We start from the raw sequence: 12,301 nt of genomic DNA, 5'->3' as shown, positions 1-12,301 counted from the left end.
GCCAAGTCTATGAAAAGTAATGCAGAACTGGAACGTAAAGACTGTATATGTAAGGTGGAGGAAGAAATGACATTTATTCTTTCAAGTGATTCAGAGTGAGATAGAGAACTTAACACTTGCAGTGTGATTTTATAAAAGACTTTTGGACGTTTTTCCTACTAATAATACCGGTGTGAAAGGCTTTGGAGCTGTATCCTCTTTAGAGGGACGTACAGCTGTTGTACTTCTGTCTAGGGGCTGTTGCAGCTGAAGTCAAGGCAGAAGACAAAGCTATGAGCACAGTGAGGGAAGCTCTTTAGAAAAAGTTTTTGCTTGTATTGGAGCAAGAACTAAAAATTATGATGTCTACAAATGAAGATATATTAGACAGTTTTTGTTTCTGACAACAGATACACTGTAATTTTTTTGACAGGTTCAAGTCACTGTAGCTATTAGAGATGTAGCCACTGCCAAACTAGACTGAAAATCCATGAGCCCTCCCTCCAAGCTCAAACTGCCCCATCTGGTGGGAACCTGGAGACCAGCAGGCCAAGCTGTGGTCATCAGGTTTTGGTGGCATAGCAGGGACCTGAGTACTGCAGGGGCCTCTGCCACTGAGGTAGCACTTGCCTTCCCTTGTGTTGCTGCAGTTGTCGCTCAGGAGGGGTGTGTTGAAGATCGCCCTACTTTGATTTATGTCCTAACTGGTTGCACCTCCATGGTTGTACAAGCTGTTCTTGTATGCAGTGTGCTCTGAAACATGCAGTTCCTTTAGTTGTCCCTTGACAATGCTGGCAGTAATAAATACCATACAACAGAATATGGAATTTTAAGAACCTAATTAACTGTAAGCTAACTAGCTACATTCACTTAGTCTCTGAGATTCAGTCTACTGTTACGTGACCTACAAGGTCTTCTCACATCAGTGCTGCTGTTGTCATTTGGCTTTGGGTCCGTTATACCAGTTACGCTGTAACATGGGGTTCAGTCGTTTTATCATTCAGTAATTTTTGTCTGCACAATTATTAGACATTGGACTCTTGTATCCCTAATAATTCATGTCCTATTACGACACCAGTGCTGCTTGAGACAATTATTCCCCTCACAGACAAGCATAACATAATTTCTGTGAAGAATCAGCTCAGAGGACCTCAGATAATAATGCTGTGGTTTTGCTTAGCCTTATTTGTCTCACACATTTGCAAAAGTTCAAGTGTCTCTGATATCAGCAAGTCTTGTTTCAGTTCTCTTACCAAGCATGCTGGAACCTATTAATTCTACTCAATACTAGGCAGTCATCTGGATGCCTGAATTATTACTTGGATTATATGTGTAATGATGAAATGGTGTCCCCTGTCTCAGATATACCTCTTCAAGAGCCTGGCTTTCTCTTATGGACTGCTTGCTGGATAAAACTCACTGCTAACATAAGGCACAATTTGGTGCCTGTGCCTAAATTAGGGACTAGCACCAACTGCCAGCAACTGCCTCAGTACCTTGGTATTTGAAAGCAGTGTTTTTACAAAATCAGATATTGAAGCAATTGGTTTTCTCTTCCTTCTCTATATATGTCTCATAATACTTTTGTCTAAGATCCACTCTCTTATGTAACTGTGGCTGCTTTATAGCACGCGCAAGCAGACAATATAATTTTTTTTGGTAGTTAATTCCAGCATCTTGCCAATTTGGTTTGTTACACTGATTCTGTGGTCATTGGATACTTCTGGAATATATTTTATCACAAGAAGAACTGTTAATGCATAAACAGTTTGGAAGTGCATTATGAATCATATCTTTATCCTGGTACTTCTGATATGAAAGCAAAATGCCGATGTGTTGCTCTGTTGCCTGCATTTTATTTTCCTTTAAATGACATGACAAGGAATTAAAAAACCCTAAGTCATAATTCAATTCTGGTATTTACTATGGATCAGATAATCTGTAAAGCTGGAGATGTGTGATTATTTTTTTCTTTCTGGATGAGAAGCTGATATTGAAGAAAAATCAAGAGGAGGATCAGTGCTAAATAAAACTGAATAATTAGGTTATGGAACATGTTAATTATATGTGGAAAATTATTAGAATAATTGGTTTATCTGCAGGCTTGTTTACTATATGAAATTAAGGAAACATGAGCCATAATAAAATGTTTGTTTGACTCTTATTAAATCATTCAATATTCAGATAATTTCTTAGCACACTGAATCATCACAGGGAAATTAGAGGTCTGTAATTTTGCAAAAACATAGCCTAAGCCAAATCTTTAAAAGAACGTATTCCTCATTTGATTTAAATCAGGTAGCCCACATTGTCATTTATTGGCCTCTGAATTTTTGCCAGGCATCTTACAGGTTCCAAAGTGATGTGTTTTGATTTTTTTTAAAAGGATAATGGAAGAGTACTTCAAGACGTAATTTTTTCAAATGGAAAGAATTAATTTTAGGAGGTTAGCAAGGTAGCAATTAGAAATATTCTTAACTGTGCACTAGAAACAACTGTGTTTTGAAATTTTTGAAAAACAAAACATTTATTCTTTAAAGAGTTAAGAGGCACTTTTACCTGAGGCTTTCACAACTATTTCAGTTTTACTAGCTTTTGTAGTAATATCATTTGAAATGTGTAGAATATCTTGTATTAGGCTAGTAACATGAAATTGTTATAGCTTATTTTCCTGTTTTCAAGGTGTCATCATAAAATAATGTTAAAGCTGGCACATCTTTAATTATTTTACCTACGCTTTACATACAGCACATATATAATTTTATACCTACTGGTAAACACAAGTGAAAGAAAATCTGATTTTCCAATATGCATTTTAAAATAGTTTCTTCTAGGACTTTCGGAACTTGAAATTATTGTTATCAAAATAAAAATGAAATACTTGCTTTATGTAAGTTCACTTAATAGGTGTTTAAATCAGTAAAGTCTTGCTGATTTACAGCTTCTGGGACTGTGACTGGTACAGTTTCATGGGAAATGGCATTGCTTTTCTAAAGATAACCAACTGTCCCTATCAAAACCAAGATACAGTAGAGTACATGCCAGTGAGAGTGCAAATTCATAACAAATGTGTAAGATAAGGAACAGTTTACTCAATTTTATTTTAAGCTTGACATTTTTACTTGCAAGGATTTTCAGTATGTTAGCAATGCTAACCTAAATTCCAGCTACCCTCACCTAACTTTGTTGGATGTAGCTGATTTAGTTAATTAGAAACATTGATTTAGTTCATTAAAAGCATGATTTAAATGAATTAAGACGACACTTTTCATTACTAGCCCTGATCTGTTCTGTTTTTAAATAGGATCTTATTCCTTATGGCTGTGTGAGTGGTAGGGACTGGCCACCAAAAGGTGGCCACCTTTTCTCCTAGGATTCTAGATGTTGGAGATGCTGTCACCTGCTGTGGCACTGACAGCAGGCCAGAGCACAAAATTCAGATTCAAACAGGATCACAGATCCAGATTTCCAGAGTTCGAGGGTTATTTCTCCCAGAGTTATGGTTGGGCAATAGACAGCGAGGCCAGAAGCAAAAGTCTTGCCTTGAACCAGTTTTGGATTGCCCTTCACTGCAGCTGAGGGTGGCAAGTTTAGCTCACTGCTCCATCTTGGTTTGATATTGTCCAAAAGCCACAGAGAGATAGCTTTGAAGAAATGAGAGGGGTTTTTATGGGTTGTACTGCCATTCAATGCAGTGGTACTATTTAATTTATGTGGAATAGCTGTGTTTGCAGTAAATCAAATGTAAATAAACTTGCAGGAAATGCTTGTCAAACACTTGAACTGTTAATTCTGATGCCTTGTATTTTAAGGGTGAATAGATTTTCTCTGCACAGCTTCAGGTTGTCACTTATATTGAAAATAAATAAGAGTTTTAAACCATAGAGAGAAACAAAAATTAGTTTCTTTCTTTTCTTTTTTTATTTGCTTGTGTGTATGTGCACAGATATTGAGAAGGACCTCGCACTATGGGAAGAAGCAAGGCTCTCAAGAAGCCCTAGTACCCAACATCATAGTTTAGTTACATCTGACCATCAAGGCAATCTTCAGGCTACACAGGGCCAAAATCCGAGGGCTCAGGTGCCAACTCAGATGGGAAAGAACATTCAGCTCCAAGGAAACAAATCACCACCGCTGCCCACTAACAGCAGAACACAGGTCTCCAGCGTTGCAAACAGTAGGCCTCCAACGGCCAGTACACAAACCAACAGGCCACCAACTCCATCAACTCCAGGGAGCAGACCTGTGACCCCAAATAGCTTGCTGTCACGGCCTCTTACCCCTAGCAACCAAGGAAATAGGGAAGGCATCATTAGTATGCAAAGAAGCAGATCTTTGACATCTAAGAGCCAAATGGGGAGGACCCTCAGCGCTGCTTCAGGGCTCTCTGTGCAAATGAGTGGAGACATTGTTGGAACTGTCACTACTCAGAGAAGCAGTTTATCAGAAGTAAGATTTTCAATTTAATGTTTTTGCTATGTTTAAGAGCTGCTATAACGCGAAGACTAGATTATGTTTTATGTTGAAGTAATATCAGTATACCTAATGTAATTTACTAGTCTGAAAAGAACTTGAAATATAATGGTGAGAAAATTAGCGAGGAAATACTGCTCGGCTTTGAGAGGTACTGATTAGAGAATGTCAGCATTGTTACAGAAACCATACTGAAACATTCATGGCCCGCAAATTTTCCGTGAGCTCTGTAGGGTTTTGCCTGCATGATGCATAGCAGTTTTATTAGCCTTAAAGTTTCTAAGACGTGTGTACCTCTGGAATATTAAACAAAACTTTATGATACCAGGGTATTTTTCCCCTGCCACGCTGGCAGTGTATAATATTTCCTTGGTCTGCTTTTTCTTTCATTTTTTGGACACATTGGAATGATTAGTTAGGCATCGCTTAATGGACAAATTTTCTGAAACACAAAGCTGAACTGCAATGAGAAAATGTCCAACATTATTGAATCACTGTCTAGTACTATATGCGTGTTAAGCTGATTCAGAGCACAAAAACTTCCTGTCCCATATTAATGGCTTTTACAGGATTAGTCTTTGTTTAAAACAAAACAAAAAGTATCTTGTAAATTTTGAATGGGATTCTCCTCTGCTAACCTTAGCTGCCTTAAAGATAACTTTAGTGTGTAGGCAGTGGAAATAAAAGCACCTGTGAAAGAATAGCCCTGCTGTCTATCTCAGATACATGCCTTACAAAGGTGTGTTTTTACTCAGGAAATTCCAGTCCTTCTATACTGACTTGAGAAGGACATATATGTCTAGATTGCTGATTTTTTAATGGTGGAATAAGTTGATTCCCACCATTTATTACGAATCTCTTTGTAAACCATTTGTCAAAGCCTGGAGAGCTTTTTTCCAAGACCGAAAAAAATATCACACCTTTAGATAATTGTTTCTGAGAAGTATAATTTGTTTTAAAAATCTGTTGGGTATGGTATTTGACACAGTGTATTATCAGTCTAATGACTTCTTGAAAAAAATTTAAAATGTTTATAATAACATTGCTTAAAGATGCTTGTAGGAAGATTAAAGATTGATACTTAGTATAATCTTGCAATTAAATATATGGCTTCCATTATTTATTATGAAAGAAAGGAAATGAGGCACAGATACCTAAAACTAAAGAATCTGGGGAGGAAATCTTACTTAAATTTGGTGGTGAAAAAAATCCTCAATTTGGCGTTTGAATGGCAATGCACTAATCCCATCACTCAAGCTACTTCTTCACCTAGAATTGGATATCCAACTTAAAGACATGAGGACAGAAGGTGACTACAGTTCTATTGAAAGTATCATTACTGACAGTTGATATATTTTCAAACCAGAAGTTTTCCATGGAAAAAAAAAAAAGTAATTTTAACAAAACTCTTCTTTGACAAACAAAACCACTTTTTCTCCTGTTTTGAAGGGTGGGTGTGTTTGTGGGTTGGAATTTTCTCACATACCAGTAAATGAGAATTGAAATTCATTTTTAACTAAAATGTTCAGAAGAAATTAAGCATTTCATTGTTTGCCACTAAACACTTCACTCTTTTTCTTTCTTTTTAAGCAGTCCTGTTCTTAACTGATACATAGTCATGTGATGCCAACTAGAATTATTGTATAGACTCCATGTAATGAGCACTGCATCTCTACCAAGGGACATCCAGTCTGTCCATCACTTCTGATCTTTCCTATAACAAGGCAGGCAATTAAAAATGCTTTCTTCCACAGCCTTTCTGTAGTTATAGTGATAATAACCATGAGTCCCATTTCATTTCCTGTGACTTGTTACTTCTGTTTGCCAAATCCCAAGTTTTGCTGATAGCTCTTACAATAAGTGTCCTGTTATACTTTTAATATATGTATATGTGTCTCAAGAACTTTAAGAAATGAGCAATATTATTACCCTGTTTTACAGTTAGAATAGCATGTCCAGTTTCTTCTAGCCAGCCCACTGTAAAGCTGGTGTTAAATCTCAGCATCTTTATGCAGGATCTTATCCTCTGTTATAATCCCTTCTAGAAGTGACAAATTCTTTCTCTTTGCTCACTGGGTACAATAGTATGTTGGCTGCTAGTGACCCAGCTCAAACCCTATTTATCCTTTCCTGACATGCACAAGTGACCTTAGACTGAATGGAAACTCATCTTGGGACTAGCTCTGCTTCCAAGGGGAAAACTGCTAAGAGGACATGTTCATACTGAAGACCTTTCTCTGCCAAGATGTAAAGGCCCTTGGATGTTAGAAAGTAGCTGATGGAGGTCTGGCCAATCTGCTGCTCCCAGCCCCATCTTTGGAGTGTTACACTAGAAGCTTTGGGAGCTCTTTTAAGCTATCTTTGCTCACTGACGTTCCTGGTCACTTAGATAAGTGGGTTTAGACAGAACATACCCAGGAAGTATCTCTGTTCAGTGACATTTTTTGCTGTGTTAGAGATGACCCCCTATTTGTGGCCATGTTATTTCATTTTCTTGTGTCACAGCTTCTCTCGGACAATGGAGACAAATCTTAAAAAGTCAAAGGTGGCCTGGGGTAGGAGAACAACAACAGAGTTCTGTCTGTCTTTGTACTTTTACAGATCACAAACGTATAAAACTTGAAGCTGATACTGTAAATTATTTTGCAACTTTCTTTGTAGGTTTTGTATCCTCTTCCTGTATAAAAACAGTAAAATAAAAGAAGGGAAATTGCCTTTATTCTTCTTAGCCTTATGTTGTGAACTGGGAATTTCTGCTAGATGTGAATACACTGTGATTATATTGCCAGTCCTGTAGAAGATACTATGATGAGATTTTGCAAATAATTCTGCTTCCTTACTTTTAGGTGGTGTTAATGGAATTAACCAGTACACAGTTGATACATATTTGATGAGAATAACTCAGTGAAAACGATGTGATTACTGGCTACCAGGAGCATGTTTGACCATAAGGAGCTTGAATTAAAGAATTCAGAATCTGCCTGGGTTTACACTGTGTGCTGACACTTGTTTATCAGGAATTTTAACATATCTCTCAATGCCTTATGTATGCTTCCTAGTTTGTAAGGTGTTTCAGAGTAACATAACAAGTCTAAAATACAAAAATATTACTGATAAATACAACTCAGAGTAGTTCTTAAGTTTTAGTGAAGTTCATGCTGTAGCTCAGGGTGGTTTAATCTTGTAGCACAAATCTTAAATAATTTAGCAAGTACTTAACATATCAGCTGTGAAGAATGTTTTGGGGTTTTTTAATGCTCAAGACTTAAAATGATCTGAGATTTTGTGGACGAGTTTCTGTCTCTTGGCACACATAATATTATGAAGTTCTAACAGGTATGTTTTATTATCAGCTCTGTTCAAGGTTGAATTGAATTATAGCAAAGAAATGCTACCTGGAGAAATAGTTTTATTATCTCTATAAAACTAATAAATCAGGGTGCAAATCCTTTGGCAGAGATACTTTTACGCGTTTACCTTATCCTTTGGTGTTTTGTATAAATTGACAAAGGAATGTTGAATCCTGCTTATCTCTTTAGGATGGGTTCCATTAAAGTGACACAATTCTGTGATAGTTATCAATAGCTGTTGAGATGAAAATACTACTGACTCCCTTGTTTGCCATCACATTTTCTGAACACTTGGAACTTTACAAGCACTTTATTTATCCAGCTAGTTTAAAGTGATATTCAGTAATCTTTATTGGTCTTTCATTATTAACAGCAGTAAATTTCAGCTTATTTGAATATAGCATTGATTAACACAACTTTTCCTCCTACTTACTGGAGTACAAGGCATAACTTGATGTGATGACGACTCTCTTTTCGGTCAGATAATTCCATTCCATTCTGCTGCCTGGCGCTCAGTTGTTTGCTCTGTGTTTTTGCAAGGTTAAAAAGTATGCTGACCAGTGTGAGAGCCACTCGCCCCTGCTGCAAGAATCCTGTTCTGTGAACCAAAACACATTGCCCAGTTCAGTGCTGTAGTAAGCAACCTTCCTGAACACTGAGCACGTTTGAAATGTCAATACATGTAAGGCCTGGAGCTCCTGCCTGAGTTTAGTGTTGGGCCATTGCAGCAGTCTGTGCATTTTTTACACATTACTAACAGAATTAATCACTTACTCCAGTGAGTTAGATATTGGCCGAACAGCCTTCAGACTCCCAGAACTGTTTTAAACAAGCCTGGTTTCTGTTTTTTAAACCAGATAGCCTAACAATAAAAATTATGCTGTAGCGCTGTGCAATACAATTTAACTTTGAATAGGTAGATTCTGGTTTTCAGCTGGTGTAAAAGAAGATAGGTCTATTTTCTCTTTTTTTTTTTTTTTCTCCAGGTACTTATAAGAATCTGGCCAGTAATTTTATGATATCTGGCCAATGTTTAAGTTCTCTTTTTAGAGACTAGACTTGCATGTTGGAACTGCTTTTGAAAATAAAACTATGCATTCCAGTCTCATCTCTCACCTTGAATACTGCAAAAGAATCCATCAGTGTTTTATATGTTTGTGTGTGTACGTGCTCACATACATATATGTGTGTGTATGGAAAAATATTTTTTTATACATACATATATACATTATATAAAAAATGAGGCAGTTGTAAAACATTTTTAAAAGCATATATTCAGCTGTGCATGGATTTTTAACTGTATAAAACATTCATATTTTGATGCTTAGAGTTTTATGGTATCTTGGAGACAAAAGCTTCCGTAGTATTTTTCCTTCCTAGGCTTTCTCCTTCTCCAATAAAACCGTAGATTCTAAATCAAGTTTGAGGTCCTTGTGCTTACTAGGTGGAGACAGTGAAAGTTCTGACAAATCAAAGCCTTACTTAAGTAAATCATACATGATGTCTAGGCATAGTCCAAAACCTGCAGGGATAGATGGAATATCTGCATTAAGATTTTGTTCTGTGTTGCTGCGTTTCTAAGATGAGTATGTATATATCTGTGGCTGTAGTAGATAGATAGCTGGAGAGAGGTTTTTCTCTTTTTTTGGTACAGAATAGGTAAATAAATAAGAATTAAATTTAAAAAAATCCTAGGGAGCCTACATATCCTCTACGTTTTGGTTTTATTTTGCAGCAAGGTTTTTTTTTATTAAAGTCTTCCTTCTCTCTAGGTAATTGAGGCTAGAGTGTTTGCTACAGTCTGCATTTATATAGAACCATTCTCTGTCATTTTATCTAAAATAGATCTGTTTGTGGCAGGATGAATTCTTACAACAGCTTCAGCTTGCTCATCAACCTTGGATATTGCCGAGTGACACAGAAAGTGAAGGAGTGGAAGCTGACCAAGACAAATGTAAGTATATTTGTTAGGACCAGATAATATGTCAAAAACCCTCAAACTTTTTAACTTCTCTTTTTCATATCTTCTTATCCTGTGAAGATGTCATGCCTGCTCACAGGAGGCATGACATAAGTACCAATTCCTCATTTATTTGAAGGCTGAACTTTATAGGAATGATTTACATAAGCTTTCCTACAGTCACTGAACAATGAAAAAATGATCACAGACCAGAGTTTACTTAGCTAAGTGAAACAATTTGTCCTGATGTGTTAAAGTAGCTGCTCCAGAGAAGTAGCATGAAGTTGAAATAGTTGCTCTGTTTAATAAATTCATATTGACCACCAAAAAAAAACCCACAAAAAACCCCCCGTAGCTCTCAAAAGTAGAGCCTAACTCCTCAGGCCCATGACTCCATTATCTCTATTTTCCTGCATTCTTTTGAATTCCTCTGTATGGAAAAAAAATGTTCTTAATCACACAAGTAATCCTTAATATCCTGCACTCTTTGAAGCAGTTGTCTAATAATGAAAGCAAAGGTCAGCAGGATCATAACCTAAATGGCAGAACAAGTAACAACAAGTAACATGCTATAAATTGCAATACATTCAAACTGTAGCAAGTTCTATCTGCCTACAAGGTACCTGGAAATAACCCTGCTGAAAATATTACATGTTTTGCATTTTCTTTCTTAATTCACAGTAGTTTTGTGGTCTGCAAGGATGAATATGCAAACTATTTCCTAACATGTTTTACATGATATAGTTGAAAAGAACAGGTTATTTAATCAGCATGTTTAGAAAACTTAATACATTCTACTAAAACTGCTTTAAACATGCACAGTTAAAATAAGAAAAAGCCAATTTCTTCACAGATGGAAAAGTAGTGTAAGGGATTAATAAGAATCATGCCAGATAAACAGAATATATTTTAAAATTATGCCACTTAAAAAAACTAAGCTTTCTGTTTGTATACCAGTTTCACAAATCCATACTAGCCCGGGGTTTGACTATGAGATTTCAGTTTACGTAGCGAGATACTGAAGAGCATGTGTCTGTTTTTTTAAAACCAGTACAGTGTTAAAATGAAGTTCTGTGTGTCCAGCTAATTTCAGTCCAAGGCCAGTGAGTCCAGTCTGACCTGTACCTGAACCTTTCAATTATCTTTGGGCTGAAGCCCACCTTAGGTGTTCAGAGGAAGAGCCTCGTACCTGCCTTTTCTGTGTATGTGAATTTTCCTCTGTATTTCCTGGGACGAATTTACAATCCCACAAACATTGTTAGGACTGGCTGTGCACACATAGACTGGTGATGATTATGTGATCAGGGAGACTGGTGCTTCAGGACATATCACATGCACAGCATGGTTCTTTTATAGCTGCTGTACCTGAATTGCATGGGTGTGGGGACTTCTGAGCATCCAAGATCCTGTGCTGTAAGGTTCCAAGGATACTGGTAGATCATTGTCACTGCCCAGTGTGACAGAGCGGTAAATCATAGACAAAAGTTTCAGTCCTACCACCAGATCAGTACAGATGATAGTTGCCTAACTGATAACAATTGTTTTTCCTGGATCTGATGGCACCAAGAGTAGAAAAGGGAAAGAAAGTAGCTGTAAGCTATTGTTTGAGACCAAAAGTTAAAGCCTGTTGTAAAGGGTGTTGTCCAAATGCCTCTTAAACGCTGATAGGCTGGGGGCATTGACCACCTCTCTAGGAAGCCTGTTCCAGTGTTTGACCACCCTCTTGGTAAAGAAATACTTCCTAGTGTGCAGTCTAAACCTCCCCTGCTGCAGCTTTGAACCATTCCCATGAGTCCTATCACTGGATACTGGAGGGAAGAGATCTGCCCCTCAGCCTCCTTTTCTCCAGACTAGACAAGGCCAAAGTCCTTAGCCGCTCCTCATAGGCCATTCCTTCCAGCCCTTTCACCAGCTTTGTTGCCCTCCTCTGGACGCATTCAAGGACCTTCACATCTTCCTGAAATTGTGAGGCCCACAACTGCACACAGTACTCAAGGTGAGGCTGCACCAACACTGAACAGAGCGGGATAATCGCCTCTTTTGACCAGCTGGTTGTATGTGTTTGATGCACCCCAGGATGCAGTTTGCCCTCTTGGCTGCCAGGACACACTACTGACTCATATTGAGCCTGCTGCCAACCAGCACCCCCCATCCCATTCTTCAGGGCTGCTCTCCAGCCACTCCTCTCCCAATTTATACTTGTGCTCAGCATTACTCCATCCTAAGTACAGAATCTGGCATTTGGACTTGTTAAATTTCATGCCATTAATTATTACCCAATGCTCCAATCTACCTAGATCATTGGCAAGGCCTCTTGTTCCTCAAGAGAGTCAACAGCACCTCCCAGTTTGGTATCATCAGCAAACTTGCTAGTGGCACATTTAACTCCTGCATCCAAGTTGTTTATAAATATATTGAACAGAACCGGCCCTAGAATTGAACCCTGAGGAACACCACTGGTGATTGGTCGCCAGCCAGATGTAGCACTACAACCATTTGAGCTCTGCCCTTCAGCCAATTCTTCACCCAGTGCACTGTG

At 37.8% G+C, this 12,301-nt stretch overlaps 1 protein-coding gene across 1 annotated transcript in view; it reads left to right on the top strand.

Annotated features, from left to right (window-relative positions):
• C2H8orf34 (chromosome 2 C8orf34 homolog) overlaps positions 1-12,301 on the top strand; it is a 170,844-nt gene that overhangs the window by 148,820 nt on the left and 9,723 nt on the right. The window contains exons 12-13 of the mRNA XM_064442579.1: positions 3,926-4,428; positions 9,648-9,756. Of these exons, the coding sequence (XP_064298649.1) occupies positions 3,926-4,428; positions 9,648-9,756 (612 nt within the window). The remainder of the gene's footprint in view (positions 1-3,925; positions 4,429-9,647; positions 9,757-12,301) is intronic.

Source organism: Phalacrocorax carbo, chromosome 2, assembly GCF_963921805.1.
Source record: "Phalacrocorax carbo chromosome 2, bPhaCar2.1, whole genome shotgun sequence".
NCBI lineage: Eukaryota > Metazoa > Chordata > Aves > Suliformes > Phalacrocoracidae > Phalacrocorax > Phalacrocorax carbo.
This window is presented reverse-complemented; position numbering and strand designations above follow the sequence as displayed.